Source organism: Camelina sativa, chromosome 2 (assembly GCF_030686135.1).
Source record: "Camelina sativa cultivar CO46 ecotype springtype chromosome 2, ASM3068613v1".
Classification (NCBI taxonomy): Eukaryota; Viridiplantae; Streptophyta; class Magnoliopsida; order Brassicales; family Brassicaceae; genus Camelina; species Camelina sativa.
In genome coordinates, this window is record NC_141881.1 from 11,795,701 (window position 1) to 11,811,166 (window position 15,466).

At 36.2% G+C, this 15,466-nt stretch overlaps 3 protein-coding genes across 3 annotated transcripts; all 3 read right to left on the minus strand.

Annotated features, from left to right (window-relative positions):
• Positions 1–928: 928 nt before the first annotated feature.
• On the minus strand, positions 929–2,804 carry LOC104721535 (immune-associated nucleotide-binding protein 12-like). Its single transcript, XM_010439545.3, has 3 exons — positions 1,777–2,804; positions 1,547–1,684; positions 929–1,362 (listed from the first exon to the last, which is right to left on the minus strand). The coding sequence occupies exons 1-3, from the start codon at positions 1,900–1,902 to the stop codon at positions 1,072–1,074; spliced, it is 555 nt and encodes a 184-aa protein (XP_010437847.1). The 5' UTR covers positions 1,903–2,804; the 3' UTR covers positions 929–1,071.
• A 6,620-nt stretch (positions 2,805–9,424) lies between these two features.
• LOC104721545 (immune-associated nucleotide-binding protein 12-like) lies at positions 9,425–12,121 on the minus strand. The gene is made up of 5 exons (XM_019234639.2): positions 12,006–12,121; positions 11,637–11,726; positions 10,465–11,022; positions 10,112–10,383; positions 9,425–10,018 (listed from the first exon to the last, which is right to left on the minus strand). The coding sequence occupies exons 1-5, from the start codon at positions 12,049–12,051 to the stop codon at positions 9,953–9,955; spliced, it is 1,032 nt and encodes a 343-aa protein (XP_019090184.1). The 5' UTR covers positions 12,052–12,121; the 3' UTR covers positions 9,425–9,952.
• Positions 12,122–12,902: 781 nt separating this feature from the next.
• Positions 12,903–14,571, minus strand: LOC104750298 (immune-associated nucleotide-binding protein 13-like). Its single transcript, XM_087467089.1, has 6 exons — positions 14,529–14,571; positions 14,062–14,265; positions 13,714–13,982; positions 13,457–13,624; positions 13,233–13,370; positions 12,903–13,154 (listed from the first exon to the last, which is right to left on the minus strand). Exons 1-6 carry the CDS (start codon positions 14,569–14,571, stop codon positions 12,942–12,944), a joined length of 1,035 nt encoding a protein of 344 aa, XP_087323215.1. The 3' UTR covers positions 12,903–12,941.
• Between the last annotated feature and the right edge of the window lie 895 nt (positions 14,572–15,466).

Sequence of the window (15,466 nt, forward strand, 5' to 3'; positions counted from 1 at the left end):
GAATTACGTTGCAATGAGACTTGAGGTTAAAACTGTCTTTTGGTTACTAAGAAAATGCCTGTTTTTGAGAGTCCGGACTAAACGTCCTAATCTCATAAGAATCCAAATAAAAATGCCTTACTCGGTAATAAATCCAATATTCCATGCATGACTGATTATTTTAGGGGAAGATTTCGGTGGGCATAAAGCATCTCCAAACAAAAATATGAAATAACAAGATGTTTTTCTTTTTCTTATGTTTTGCTCTTTTTTTTTTTTGGGTAGAATTCTTATATTTTGCTTATACATATCTATACTTTTGCAGTTAAGACATTCTTAATACATATTTTTAATTTGTCACAATCATTTTCATTATAAAATATTATGTGTTTTTTATAACCAAATATATATGTTCAACTTTTCGTTATATAAGATGATATCTTTTTAATTTACATCATAACCCTAATGTAAAAAGGAAAAACAAATAACTCTAAATTCCTAATGTTACTGCAAAAAGGAAAAAAAAAAACAAACACAATGTTACCGTATTGTTCTTTCTGTTAAACAAGTAATTCTAACAGATAGGTTAATGGGTTGTATTTGTATATATAATAATTATTATATACATTAATATATATAGAACGAAAAGAAAAGAAAACTTTTTAAGACTTTCTGGTTTCTCAAGAACTCACATCTGAACCTTCAGTTTTATCTTAAAATAGACTAAAAAGATGAAAAAAAATATTAAAAGTTTACTTACTCTCAGTTGAGGAATTGTTGATATTGGTGTTTATTCCCAATGTGCGTTTTGTGTATCGAGAAGTCAGAAGGGTTGGCCCTGTAAATGTTCTTAGTATAATTCTTAAAGGGTACAAAAACAAAGGATAATAAAAGGTTTAACACTTAAAAGTTATTTTTCTTTTCCATAGTAGTAAGTGAGAAAGCAGAAAAAACCAACCCAACTTAGGGAAAATATGATTATCAAAAAAAAAAAACTTAGGGAAAATATATATCCGTCAATGATAAGATAACAAGAAACCAATCACTCCATTCATCAAGCATCAAATTTAGTCTTTTTGGTCACAAAATCAATCAAAGAATGATGCACTGTTTAGCCTTTTCATTGAGCTCCTTGGCCATTTCTTGAGCTCTCCTTAGATCTTCCCTCAGCTTCTCCATTTCACCAGTTGAATTTTTCTCTACTTCATTTGCTCTTTTCTCCATGTCAAGTCTTGCAGCTTGCTCTTCGTCCAGTTTCTTTACCACATCACTTGACATTTTCTCTGCTTCCATCGCCCTTTTCTCCAATTCAAGTCTTACAGCTTGCTCTTGGTTCAGCTGCTGCTCTAGCCTCTCTTTTGTCTCTTTCAGCTGAGTCTCCACCTAAGCAAGGAAATAAGAGGAATATCACACAGGAGTCATCAAGTTTTCAATACATTTAACAAAACTTTTTCTTCATAAATGAGCTGTGGAGAGAGAGGGAACTAATTAAAGTCATGTTATGACATTCATGACTCAATGTAACTGTCAGTGAAGAATATGGAAAACTACATAACACAGTACGTACCCTCTCCATCATTTGCCTGAGCTGCTGATTTTCAAAAGACCTCTCCATATCTTTCATCTTTAGAAACATCTCTTGTTTTGTGTACCAGCTCTTCATTTCTAAATTCCTCTGCTTTATCTGGAAGGCAGTTTCATTTTCCTGAGAAGCAGAATGTAATAATAAATAAGCAAATCAAAAGACATCAACTAGGGATGTGTACTTAAAAAACATTCACTTTTTTTATTCCTCACCCTTAACTCATGAGAGAAATCAGACATATATGGTTCACCATTCAACCTTGCAATTTCTTCAACATAGTTTAGAAGCTCCTCAACTTGCTTAGCTTTCTGACTCTCAGAGGCATTATGAAGATGCATCTATTGACAAATGTGTTGTACTAAAACAAAAGTAGTACAAGATGTGGATCAACAGGATTAAAGAATCAAAAGAGAAAATCCATCAAGGCAGTCAAGAGAAGTCACATGAAGCAAGAAGAAGTTTCTGGAAGAGTAAAGACTTTCTTGTTATAAGGATAAAAGGAAGTTTTACAAAGATTGTTAATTTCCTAAACTATAAAGAAAAAGGAAATTAACAATTCCTAGTTTAATTAGAATTGGAAATTTGTCAATTGTGTGGCTAAGTCCAATTAGTATAAATAGGGGAGGCTGGGTCTTGAAAAAGATCAGCACTTCATAGATTGAGAGATCCTTGCATTGAATCTTAAGTTTAAGAAAAGAATAGCTTGAAGATTCAAAGAAGGCTAAAGAACTTAATAGTATTAGAAAATAGAGTTAAAGGAGAAACCTTGTAAGAACTTATTTTCTAATAAAAGAGAGAGTTATTTGAATTCTTGTTCGATATTCTTTGTTAAAGATCCAAACCGTTTAGCTCTTACGTTTTCAATTGGTATCAGAGCTTACACTTGTAAGGATTTAATACGGGTGAGATCCTGTGGAAAGGATGGAGAGCTACGGTGATCTTCTTAACACCAACAAGGTCATTCTGGACGATGGAAACTATGGCTTTTGGAAATCAAGGATGAAGTCCATAATCGGTGGGATAGATCGACTTGCCTGGAAGGCTGTTCTTGAAAAGTGGGAAGAACCAACCATCAAAGATGAAAAGGGGTTAAGGATAGCTAAGCCAGAGGAGGATTGGACTGAAGACGAGATGAAAAAATCGAAATACAACTCTCGGGCTCTCACAGCTATTCACTGCAGCGTAGGAAGAAAGCAATTTGAATTGATTCAAGGATGTGAGACAGCGAAAGAAGCATGGGACATTCTTCAAATTCAATATGAGGGCACGACAAAGGTTCAGAGTTCCAGAAAAGACATGTTGGCATCTCGATTCGAGAATTTAAAAATGGAAGAGCATGAATCAATTTCTGATTTCAGTTCTAAAATCAGCACCTTGGCTCAGGAAGCAGTAACCTTGGGAAAGAAATATAAAGATCAGAAATTGGTTAAAAAATTCCTTCGATGCTTACCTACAAAGTTCATGGCCTACAAGACTGCACTATGTGTGTCAAATAACATTGAAGATTTAAGCTTTGCAGAATTAGTAGGAATGCTACAAGCTCATGAGATGGAGTTGGGAGGAGTCAAGAGCACTAAAAGTGTTGCCTTAGCAGTTTGTGAGACCAAGGATAAGATAGAAGATGATGATCCAGTTAGCTTGTTGGTTCGCAGATTTGATCGTGTGCTCAAGAGAGTAGAACAAGGTCAAGGACAGAAAAAGTTCACACCATATAAAAAGACTGGGGAAGAGAGCAAATTCACAAAGAAAGCAGAGATGCAGTGTCACGAATGCAAGGGTTATGGACACTTTATTCGGGAATGTCCTACGGTCAAAAGAAGAGAAAACAAATGTTCTGTATGCAAAGGTTTAGGACACACTCAGGAAGAATGTGTGAGTCGTAAGGAGAAGTCTTTGTTAAGCATGGATGAAGACACTAAGGAAGATAGTGACGAAGAAATTCTGAATTTTGTGGCTTATCTGGGCATTACAGAGTTTGTAGATGGGGAAGAAATCTCAGATTCTGAAGAAGAAAACGAAGAAGGAATGATAGAAAGTTACAATGAGGTTCGAAGTATTCTCATTAGCCTTGGAAAGGAGAATCAAGAATTAGTTAAGGAGAAGGAACGTCTTACTAATCTAGTTAAAACCCTCCAGGATGAGTTAGAGTCTGAGAAAAAGCTTAGCCAAGAGAGTGTATTATTGGTCAAAGAAAAACTTAATCTTGCTAACCGATGTGAAGAACTAAGAAGCAACTTGGATGCAGAAAAAGAAAAATCCGCAAAACTGCAAACTGAACTTGAAATTCAACATAAGAAGATTCACATGTTTGCTGGGACGAAGCAATTAGATGAAATTCTTAGCTATGGAAGGACAGAGAAGACTCATAGAGGCTTAGGATATGATGGTCGAACTTCTGGTATTATAAGGGAAACCAAATTTGTGTCAGGAGGACTGAACACTCCACCAGCGGATACAGGAAAAGTTCAACAAGTTAGGTCTAGTGGTTGTTATTATTGTGGAAAGTATGGGCACATAAAAGTTTTCTGCTATAAGTATTGGGAAAAGGTTCAGAAACTCAAGCATCAAGGCAGATTTTTCTGGAATGGATTTCGAAAACAAATTTGAATAAAGAAGTCTGATCTATATCAAACTGTATCAAAGGGAGTTACAAGGTTCACCTCAGGTGTAAACTTTAGATGCAATATGGCGTTGATTACAGAAGAACCAGATAACGATAGTCCTTGGTACTTTGATAGTGGTTGTTCTCGTCATATGACAGGCACACAAAATTATCTACAAGATTTCCGAAGAATCAGAGGTGGTAAAGTTACGTTTGGAGATGGAGGCCATGGAGATATTCAAGGAAAAGGGAAAACTGATGACTCCACTCTACCTAAGCTAATGAATGTCTACCTAGTACAAGGTTTGAAAGCAAATTTAATAAGTGTGAGCCAACTATGTGATGAAGGGTTAACAGTATCATTTACCAAAGTTGACTGCAAAGCTACTGATGAGGAGAAGAAGGTAGTTCTAAAAGGAATCCGATCTGGAAACAATTGTTATATGTGGAATGGCAACTCAGATGTGTGTTATTCAGCAAAAGATGATCTTAATTTGTGGCATCAAAGACTTGGGCATATGAATGTCAGAAACCTGTCTACGCTAGTCAATAATGAGATAGTACGAGGAGTTCCTCGTATCAAAGGTGTTGATCGTATGGTATGTGGACCATGTAATCAAGGAAAGCAAGTAAAGATTCAGCACAAGAAAGTTCCTGATATACAATCGAAGGATGTTTTGGATTTAGTTCACATGGATTTAATGGGCCCTATGCAAACAGAGAGTTTGGCTGGAAAAAGATATGCTTTTGTGTTAGTAGATGATTACTCAAGATACACATGGGTTCCTTTTATCCGAGAAAAGTCAGATACCATGGAGAGCTTCAGGATTTGGGCTTTGCAACTCATAAACGAAAAGGGAGGAATCAAAAAGATACGAAGTGATCATGGTGGGGAGTTCCAAAATGAAGTAATGAAAGTGTTTTGTGAGAATCATGGTATTTCACATCAGTTTTCTGCTCCTAGGACACCTCAACAAAATGGAGTAGTTGAGAGAAAGAATCGAACTTTGCAAGAAATGGCTAGAGCTATGATCCATGGAAATCATGTGTCACAAAGATTCTGGGCAGAAGCATTAAACACAGCCTGTTACATCATAAATCGAGTATATGTGAGGAAGAACTCGACCAAGACACCTTATGAGCTGTGGAAAGGAAAAAGTCCAAATCTTAGCTATTTTCATGTGTTTGGGTGCAAATGTTACATCTTGAATGACAAAGATTATCTTGGAAAATTTGATTCAAAAAGTGATGAAGGAATATTCCTGGGTTATTCAGAGAGTAGTACAGCTTTCAGAATCTACAACAAAAGGTTGGGCACAATAGTAGAATCTGTGAATGTTGTGTTTGATGATTACTCATTTAATCAATGGACAGAATGTGAGTCTGATAATGATTCAGAAAAAGAAGAATTCGGTACAAGTGAACCAGAAGAAGTGGAAGTTGGCGATAAATCTGAAGAAAAATTGGTAAAAGTCCAAGAACCTTTGCTGCAAGTTCATAAAAATCATTCTGCATCAGATGTTATAGGGGATCTCAAAGAAGGTATGAAGACCAGAGGTGTTAAGATTGATTTCAAGAAAATGGAGAGCAACTTTGCAAACTGGGAAAAAGTTCAGTTTGAGTGTTTTGTCTCATTCGTTGAGTCTAGGAATCATAACGAGGCTCTTGATGATAACTCATGGATTATAGCCATGGAAGAAGAATTGGAGCAGTTTGAGCGAAATGAGGTATGGGAGCTAGTTCCTCGACCAAACAATGTAAATGTGATAGGGACAAAATGGATTTTCAAGAACAAGACTGATGAAAATGGAACTGTTGTTCGAAACAAGGCAAGATTGGTGGCTCAAGGATATACACAGATTGAAGGAATTGATTTTGAAGAAACCTTTGCTCCAATAGCAAGACTTGAATCAATAAGGTTTTTCTTGGGAATGGCATGTATCATGAATTTCAAGGTATTTCAAATGGATGTTAAAAGTGCTTTCTTGAATGGAATTCTTAAAGAGGAAGTTTATGTGGAACAGCCTAAAGGATTTGAAGATCCAAGACACCCAGATTACGTGTATAGTCTAAAGAAAGCATTATATGGTTTGAAGCAAGCTCCAAGGGCATGGTATGAAAGGTTGACTAACTTTCTACTACAGCAAGGTTATGAATGAGGAAATGTTGACAAGACTTTGTTTGTATTAACCAATGAGCAACATATCATGGTTGTGCAAATTTATGTGGATGACATAATTTTTGGTAGCACATCGCAGGATTTGGTTAATACGTTTGTGGATAAGATGACTCAAGAGTTTGAGATGAGTCTAGTTGGAGAATTGAAGTACTTTCTGGGTTTGCAGATTACTCAAACAGATAAAGGAATCTTTATATCACAAAGTACTTATGCAAGGAAGCTGCTCACAAAGTTCAAGTTAGAAAAGTGCAAAGAAGGGGTTGTTCCAATGAGCACGACAAAGAAGTTAACGAAGGATGAGAAAGGACAAGATGTTGATGTAACTCTATATAGAGGAATGATCGGAAGTTTGTTATATTTAACAGCAAGCAGGCCTGATTTGTGTTACAGTGTAGGAGTTTGTGCAAGATATCAAGCAAAACCAAAGCAATCTCATCTAGAAGCTGTGAAAAGAATTATCAAGTATGTCAAGGGAACACTTGATCTTGGTATTTGGATGTCGAAAGGATCAAATTCAAGTTTAGTAGGTTATTGTGATGCAGATTATGCTGGGAGTATGGATGATAGAAAAAGTACAAGTGGAGGTTGTTTCTTTTTGGGAAATAACTTAATCTCTTGGTTGAGTAAGAAACAGAATTCTGCATCATTATCAATAGCTGAGTCTGAATATATTGCTATGGGAAGCTGCTGTACTCAATTACTTTGGATGAAGCAGATGTCTGCAGACTATGGTGTGGATTCAGGGATTCTTCAAGTCTTGTGTGATAATAAGAGTGCCATAGATCTCTCAAAAAATCCTGTGCAGCACTCTAGAACAAAGCATATTGATGTAAGGCATCATTTTATTAGAGAACTTGTGGAGAACAAGCAAGTTCAGATTGATCATCTACCCACTGAGATACAGTTAGCTGATCTGTTTACTAAAGCATTAGATTTTCAGAGGTTTGTGATGTTGAGAAATCTTATTGGAGTTTGTAAAATCTGAGCGTACCATTGCGGTACAGGAACTGGTTCAGTCGTTGTTGAAGTGATTATCCTAAATGAATCAGTTGGGTGTTTTTGTGCTTGGATCGTATAAGTTATGCGCCTGGGCTGTTGTGTGGTTTTTAATAAAAAGAAGGTTTTGATTTATAATAAAAAGACTTGGTGATTGTCGAGGAAGAGGAAGAGGCGAAAAAAAAAAAACAACAACAAAAACAAAGTTTTTTTTTTGGGTTGTCGAAGAAGAGAAACGCGATTGAGGAGGAAGAGGTTTTTTTTTTGAATCACAACAATGGTTCGAGCAACACGAAGAGGGTTGATTTCCGGAAGAAGAAGATCTGAGAGTCGGTCCGATGGTGACAAAAATCGGCCACATCTAATTGACGAAGAAATCGAGGAAGTTGAGCATGCACCGGGTTTGGTTCAGTCTTCGGAGGTTTCATCTTCAGTAGAGAAGACTCCAGCCGAAGATGAAGAATCATTTGGGACTGCTTGTGAAGACAATTTGAATGAATCGGAGGGTGTGGAGGTCGATGAACCGGCGATTGATCAAGTTCATAAGTCTCGGAAGGGGAAGGAACCGGAGATTTCGGATGATGAAATTGATCCTATTGAAGTCTCGGTTCAAGAACAAGTGGAGCGAATGGCTAGGAAGAAGCGAGTGCACAAAAAGCTTGGTCTCGCATCACCGAAGAAAACAAGGAAAGCAGGGGAATCAAGTTCGACTCGCATGAAATCAGCAAAAACGTTTGATCCTCAAGTATTTGTTTCGATTGCAGCTCAGGAAAGGTACAAGTCTTTTATTTCTAGAAAAATTATCAAGGAACGGCTAGTAGATCTTGAAGCTAAGGATGATTGGGGATATCTTGATTTGGTGAAGAAAATGGGTATTCCTGCTAGTGTTGAAGGTTTGGTTTCTTATGTGACGGAGGTTATAGCTGAATTCTATGCTAACTTTCCAGAAAAACCTTCCACTAATGGAGTGAGAGTATTTGTGCGTGGTCATATGTATGATTTTTCTCCAGATATAATTAATCAAGTGTTTGGTCAGTCTCCTTTGTCTGAAGAAGAAAAACAATCTGATGCCGCAATTGATTCACTAAGTCATGAGAAGCTTGCTGAGACTTTGAGTGGAGAAGATAATATCAAGTGGGACGATTTGAACCCCAAGAACTTGCCAGCTGTGTTTGGAGCTTTGCTCACTATCTCTAGTTACAACTGGTTACCAACGACTCATAGGAATCATGTGTCTGAGGACCGAGCTCGTCTTGTGTACAAGATTTTCAACAAGACCAGATTTGATTTTGGTCAGTTGGTGTATGATCAGGTTGTTGATTTGTCTGCAATTCAGAATCAGGATTCTCGTTGGTTGGTTTTTCCTAGAACCATCTTTTCGATTCTTATGCATCAGAAGAAGCTTCAGATTGCTGAGTCTGAAATGTTTGTCAAGCCTATTGCCTACCGCAAGGATGTTCGCACTGGTAAGGCTTATGCAGAAAAGTTTCCTGAATGTCCTAGCTTTTATGTTCCACCACCTCCTGAACCGCAACCTATCTCGTCTGAATCACCTACTGCGGCTCCTGGACAGAATTATATTGAGGTTGAGCTTGGGAGCATTCGTATGCCGTTAGTAGGGCATAATGAACCGGAGTTGGTCTATGGAGCATTGATTGATACAGCTCGAGTGTTACAAAATCTTTTTGGAGTTGTGTTGCGTTTAACTCAGAATCATCCTATGTCAAGGATGCTTTGACTGGTTTTTAACCTGTATACTCTTCAAGCAGGGGGAGAAGGATCAGTTTATGGGGGAGTGTCACGTTTGCGGGGGAGTATCAATTTTTCTCTGTTTTAGTTCTTTGCGGGTTTGTGGGGGAGCATCAATTCTGAATGTTCTTTGTTTTAGTTCTTTTTGAATGGTTCGATTTGAACATTTGAAACTATAAAACACTTTGCAGCTTGGTTTGATTGTCTTTTGAAATGATCTTGAGGTTGTTAAAGAATAGGCAATCAGATTTTTAACAAAGATTATGTGGTATGTTGAAATTCTTTGAATTATTTGTCTTGGTTGCTTGAAGGAGCATAAGGTTAAAAAGGGGGAGATTGAAGATGCATCTATTGACAAATGTGTTGTACTAAAACAAAAGTAGTACAAGATGTGGATCAACAGGATTAAAGAATCAAAAGAGAAAATCCATCAAGGCAGTCAAGAGAAGTCACATGAAGCAAGAAGAAGTTTCTGGAAGAGTAAAGACTTTCTTGTTATAAGGATAAAAGGAAGTTTTACAAAGATTGTTAATTTTCTAAACTATAAAGAAAAAGGAAATTAACAATTCCTAGTTTAATTAGAATTGGAAATTTGTCAATTGTGTGGCTAAGTCCAATTAGTATAAATAGGGGAGGCTGGCTCTTGAAAAAGATCAGCACTTCATAGATTGAGAGATCCTTGCATTGAATCTTAAGTTTAAGAAAAGAATAGCTTGAAGATTCAAAGAAGGCTAAAGAACTTAATAGTATTAGAAAATAGAGTTAAAGGAGAAACCTTGTAAGAACTTATTTTCTAATAAAAGAGAGAGTTATTTGAATTCTTGTTCGATATTCTTTGTTAAAGATCCAAACCGTTTAGCTCTTACGTTTTCACATTAGACCTGTTCCTAAACAACACCTTGCGGTCATTGCAGGCCTCGATAATTTCCTACAACTTACAAGACAACTCAATAAGAGAGACAAGATAAAGTGAAAATGTTCTGCCTGAAGTTTGGAGATCTAAAGTGAAAGATACACAAACCTTGAAATCAGGACAGTCTTTCACATAATCATCAAATGTGTGACCATCATCTTCAAGGGAATCTTCATTTGTAAAAACAACGATCATGTAGTTAACAATTTTGCCTCCAAAAAGGATCTTCAATGCGAAAAGCGCAGATTTCTCCTCTTCTGTGAGCCGGTTCCTCAAGGAAAATACAAGAAGCACTGCATCAATCCCTTCTTTGGTTAGAGAGAAGCACCTCAAAATCTCTCTGCATGTAAACTCGGTTGATGGAGACAGACTAAAGAGACCTGCAACAGGTTTAAGATTGTTAATACTTAATATCGTAGAAGACTCATTGGCTTGGTAGTTTTCAGACTCGCACACATTACCTGGAGTGTCAATAACATTGACGATCTGGCCATTGGCTAGCGACGAACTCTGCAGCTCACAGGCTGTAGTTACCCCTGATGCACGGCCTTTTGAGTTGAACGCTCGCCTTCCGAGAATGCTATTCCCTGTCGCACTCTTCCCGTTACCAGAACGTCCTACCAAAAGTAGGGTTCTTGCAGGTTTCTGCTCAAAACGTAACTCACAAGTATCCTCCAAAACAGAACCAACCTCAGGAAAGGGCTCTGAGACCTTTGGCAACTCGGTTAAATCGACCTTCAAAACTGGTCCATCCTCTGGCAAAGATTCTGAGACCTTTGGAAACTCTGTCAAACCGACCTCCAAAACCGGTCCATCCTCAGGCAAAGATTCTGTGACCTTTGGTAACTCTGTCAAGCCAAGCTCCAAAACCGGTCCATCCTCTTGCAAAGATTCTGAGTTCCTTGGCAACTCTGTCAAACCAACTTCCAAAACCGATCCATCCTCTTCCAAAGATTCTGCGACCATTGGCAACTCTGTGAAGCCAACCTCAAAAACCGGTTCATTCTCTCGCAAAGATTCTGTAACCATTGGCAACTCTGTCAAAATCCAAAGATATTCATGTAAAAAAAAAAAAGAACTAGGAAATATTGCATAAATATAAACTGTTTTGTGAAGGGTGGATCACTAATTCAAGCAGGTTTTGTTTACAAAAGACATTACAGTTATATCTTTAATCATTTGTGTCTATTTTTTTAGGCTCACTTTTTTCAAAAGTAAGAAAATTTGTTGTACTTTTAACTACAAATCTAAAGTAGATATATGTACGTTTCGTACTTCTCTTTTCTGCAAAAAGGAGAAGCAAAAAGATAAGCTAATACTCTTTTTTTTTTTTTTTTTAATCAGAAATGCATAGAGTCAATTTCTTTTACGGAACCAATTCTACAGTACTACTCTTTCACGACACAGATTCATATGTGGCGGACCCAGAAAATATTTTTACCTATGTCATAGGGAGGATTGAACCATGGTTTAAGGGTGTCAAAGTCTATTATTTACCATATTTTTATACAAAAAATCTTAATTTCAATATGAATGGGGTCAATTGAACTCCCTTTCCCCTTAATAGGTCCGCCAATCTGTTTTGATGAGAAAAAAAAATAGATTCAAAGAGTTAAAAGATACAGAAACTTACCTGAAGGTTTCTGCTGTAGACCTAAATCACAAGTAACCTCCGAAACAGAACCATCCTCCGAGACCAGAAGCAACTCAGTCAAATCCAGATCTATACATATCATCAAACAAAGAACTAGAGAAATTTTTAATATGAAACGAAAACATATTATTTCCTCATTTAATAGACTTACATGCATGCATGCTTCTCAAAAAAAAAAGGAAGGAACAAATTATATGTGAATCCTCTGGTTTATTAGAAATGCATAGAGAATAATAAGTTTGTTCTCTTAGACTAATACTAATTGCAATATAGATCCCATCAATGTTCTCTTCTTATTGCATACGACTGAGTGAGAGAAACAGATGATGAGAAGAAACAAAGACATACCTGCATGATCAGTTGAGAAATCATCTGCTATTAGTCCTCCACCCATTTGAAAATTGTATAGTTTCTTTCTGAATAAGTAAACTGTAGATAGGTTAATGGGTTTGGTTTTTATATAGAAACAAAGAAAAAAAAATGGCAAGATCTTTAGACTTTCTCGTTTCTCAAGAACCTTTGAGTTCGGCTTTCAAGAAAAATATTTATCTACAGTAAAAAAAAAAGGAATATAAAAAGTCTTATTGCTCCTCAACTAACGAATTCAATTGATGATGATGTCTTTAGTCGCAATGAGTGTTTTTTTTTCTTTTTGGTCTCAAGAAGTCATATGGGGACGTTATATTCCCAATAAACCATTAAAGCTTCTATAACTTTGAAGTTTTAAACCGATTCTCCCTAATATATGAATAAAACCAACTATAAGGAGTTTATACGATACGATACATAAAATTCACACAATACAATTAGTAAAATTCATATAATATACAAAATGTTACGTAGGTTGGTGCATATGAATTAAGAAAGGCTTTCCCATAAAAAAAACATTCTTAATGCCCTGTCTTCTGCTATTAAATCTTCTAGTTTGGTGTCATAAAAATGTACTCAGCTCTGTCTCACAAAGATTGATATTTTGGGATATATTTTTGTCCCACAAAGATTGATGTTTTGCAAACTTCAAGAAGTAATCATTTAAAATATTAAAATTTTTGAATTGTTATTGGTTTATATTTTCTCTCTCTACCAAAAAGTAATTATAAATTAATTAACAAATAAAAACTAAAAATTTTCTTAATATGTGTGAAAGTCTCAAAACATCAATCTTCATGAGACAGAGGGAGTATATGTTTCTTCAACTCTCTTCTTAATAATACCCTTGAAGCAATTCAATCTTATCTTCGGAGCTTATACAAATAGTATCAGGTTGAGAATGGGAAGATATAATCACATAATAGCGCACTTTTTCTCGTTAATTTTGGCACGCAAGTCATCTCTCTCTACCTTAGCTTTCGCGAGATCTTCTCTCAACTGCATAATCTCATCAGCCGATAGTTTGTGGTTTTCGTTCATCTTTTTCTCGGCTTCTTCTCTTTTAGCCTCTGCCTTCGATAGTTGCTCCCTCACCTCCCTCAAAGATTCCTTTAACTGATTAGAGACCTGACCAGACACAACAGATTCAACATATAATGATCTAAACATCACATACCAACGATAGCCGATATATGTACATATTACCTTCTCTTCGGTTTCCTTAAGCATTTTCTTATATGATTTCTCGAACTCCTTTAACAGAGATGTCTCTTCTTTAGAAGATAAACCATTCTTCATTGCTTCAATCTTCTTCTTCTTTTGCTGGAATGTGGCCTCATTCTCCTGCCAGGGATATCAAATTTTAACAAGATACATATAATGAAATGTCAAACATATTTTTAAAAGAAAAGAGTCAACTCTTTTTCAACCCTTAGTTCAAGTGATAAGTCAGCCATATATGATATCCCATTGTTTCTCTTTGAGATCCGCTCGACTAGTTTAAGAAGATCTTGGACTTGCTTGTCTTTCTTTCTTTCAGGGATATCACGGCCATTATCAAACAACAGCTTATGGTCACCACATTCCTTGAGAATTTCCTGCAAGCAATTTGGGAATTATAAGATGTTACTAGAATATCAAGACCGCTCTTACGTTAATGTCAAGCAAAAAAAAAAGAGAAAACTACTTGGAACTCAGGACAATCTTCCAAATAATCATCCAGAGTTTCTCCTTCATCAAGTGCATCTCCATTGGTGAAAACAACAATCATATGGTCTACGATTTGACTACCGAAAAGGATCTTTAAAGTTCGAAGTGTTGATTGTTCCTCATCTGTTAACCGAGCCCTCAAAGAGAAAACCAGAAGCACCGCGTCGATTCCATCTTTAGCTAGACATAAGCATCTAACGATTTCTCTGCTGGTAAATTCTATTGTCGAGGAAGCACTATACAGACCTGCAAGAAGCATTAATATCAATGTATGTTTTCAGCAAGTGTGGATAGTGTGAATAACCAAAATAGCACAAACACCTACCAGGTGTATCAATGACATTGACTTCAAGACCATTCGGTAGTGAGGCTTTTTGTAGCATACATTCTTTAGTAATGAATTTTCCTCTTGCTTTTGACTGGAACTTAGTTTCTCCTAGAATGCTGTTTCCCGTTGCACTTTTACCGTTCCCTGTTTTACCGACCAGCACTAGAGTTCTTTCAGGATGTTGTTCCAATACTAGCGAATCTGTTACACAAAAAAAGAACATGTGATGGTTCTTGAAATGAGAAAAAATTAGAAAGAAAGAACCAATAAAGTAACACATTTTAATTAGTGATTTTTACAGTAATAATTGAAATTAACAAAACAAATTAAGCGGTATAGACAAACAAACACATTAAGAAACAACAATGGAAGTCATGTAGGAAAGAGATTAATTATGTTTTTTCAAAAATGCAAAGAAACAGTAAGAGAAAGATATTTGAAGAGTCTAAAAACAAAAGACATACCTTTACCAGCTTCGATCTCATTTGCTACCAATCCTCCACCCATTTGAAAAATTGACAAGTAAATTTAAGAATAAGAGATCTTCAGACTCTCTCTCTTTTCTGAAGGAACTTATTCAAACCTTAAACATAAAGGATGGAAATAGAGAGAAACTTAAATTGCCTTCAGAATAATAAAAAGGAATGTCAACAGTCCCTACTGACAAATGCTGTTAATAGTGTTTTAGTCCCAATGAGAGTTTTGTGTCTCGAGAATGCAAAGAGGACAATCCATATTCCTCCATATTAACTTTGAAGTTAAACTAAACCAATTCACCGAGGGATGAATATGGAGAAATACGGATTGTCCTCTTTATTCTTAAGCACTAAAGTTGTATAATCTTAATTCTCTTTATTCTTAAGCACTAAAGTTGATGTATAATCTTAATTCTTTTTAGGATTAATTATAGATTTAGGCCTTTTTTCTCAGTTTCTTATAGATTTAGGACTTATAGTCCATACTTACAGATTTAGGCCTTTGTAATCAACCAAAAAGACTAAATTATCCTTCTCACATTAACCCTTAACTCTCTCTTTCTCTGCGACCTGCGCCGTGAACATTTTTTTTTTTTTTTTTTTTTTCAGATTTTCAAATCTCTGATTAAAGAAGGAGTTGCAGCCATCGATGGTGAGTTCCACCTTGATGATGGTTAGCTTATCGTCGTTAAGCGATTGAACCAATTACCAACTAATTTTTTTTGGATTTGTGAATCGCAGAACATGTAAAATATTTTTAATTTTGATTAGATTTTAAAATGAATCGGAAGAGTTGTCGGAAAAAGATGAATTGAAAGCTTTTGGGTTCACTAAACAAGATGGTCGGCGGACCTTGGAGGTGGAGTTCCTGGTTTGGAGAAATACAAACCAACGATGGTGGAGACTGGAGAAATAGAAAATCCATA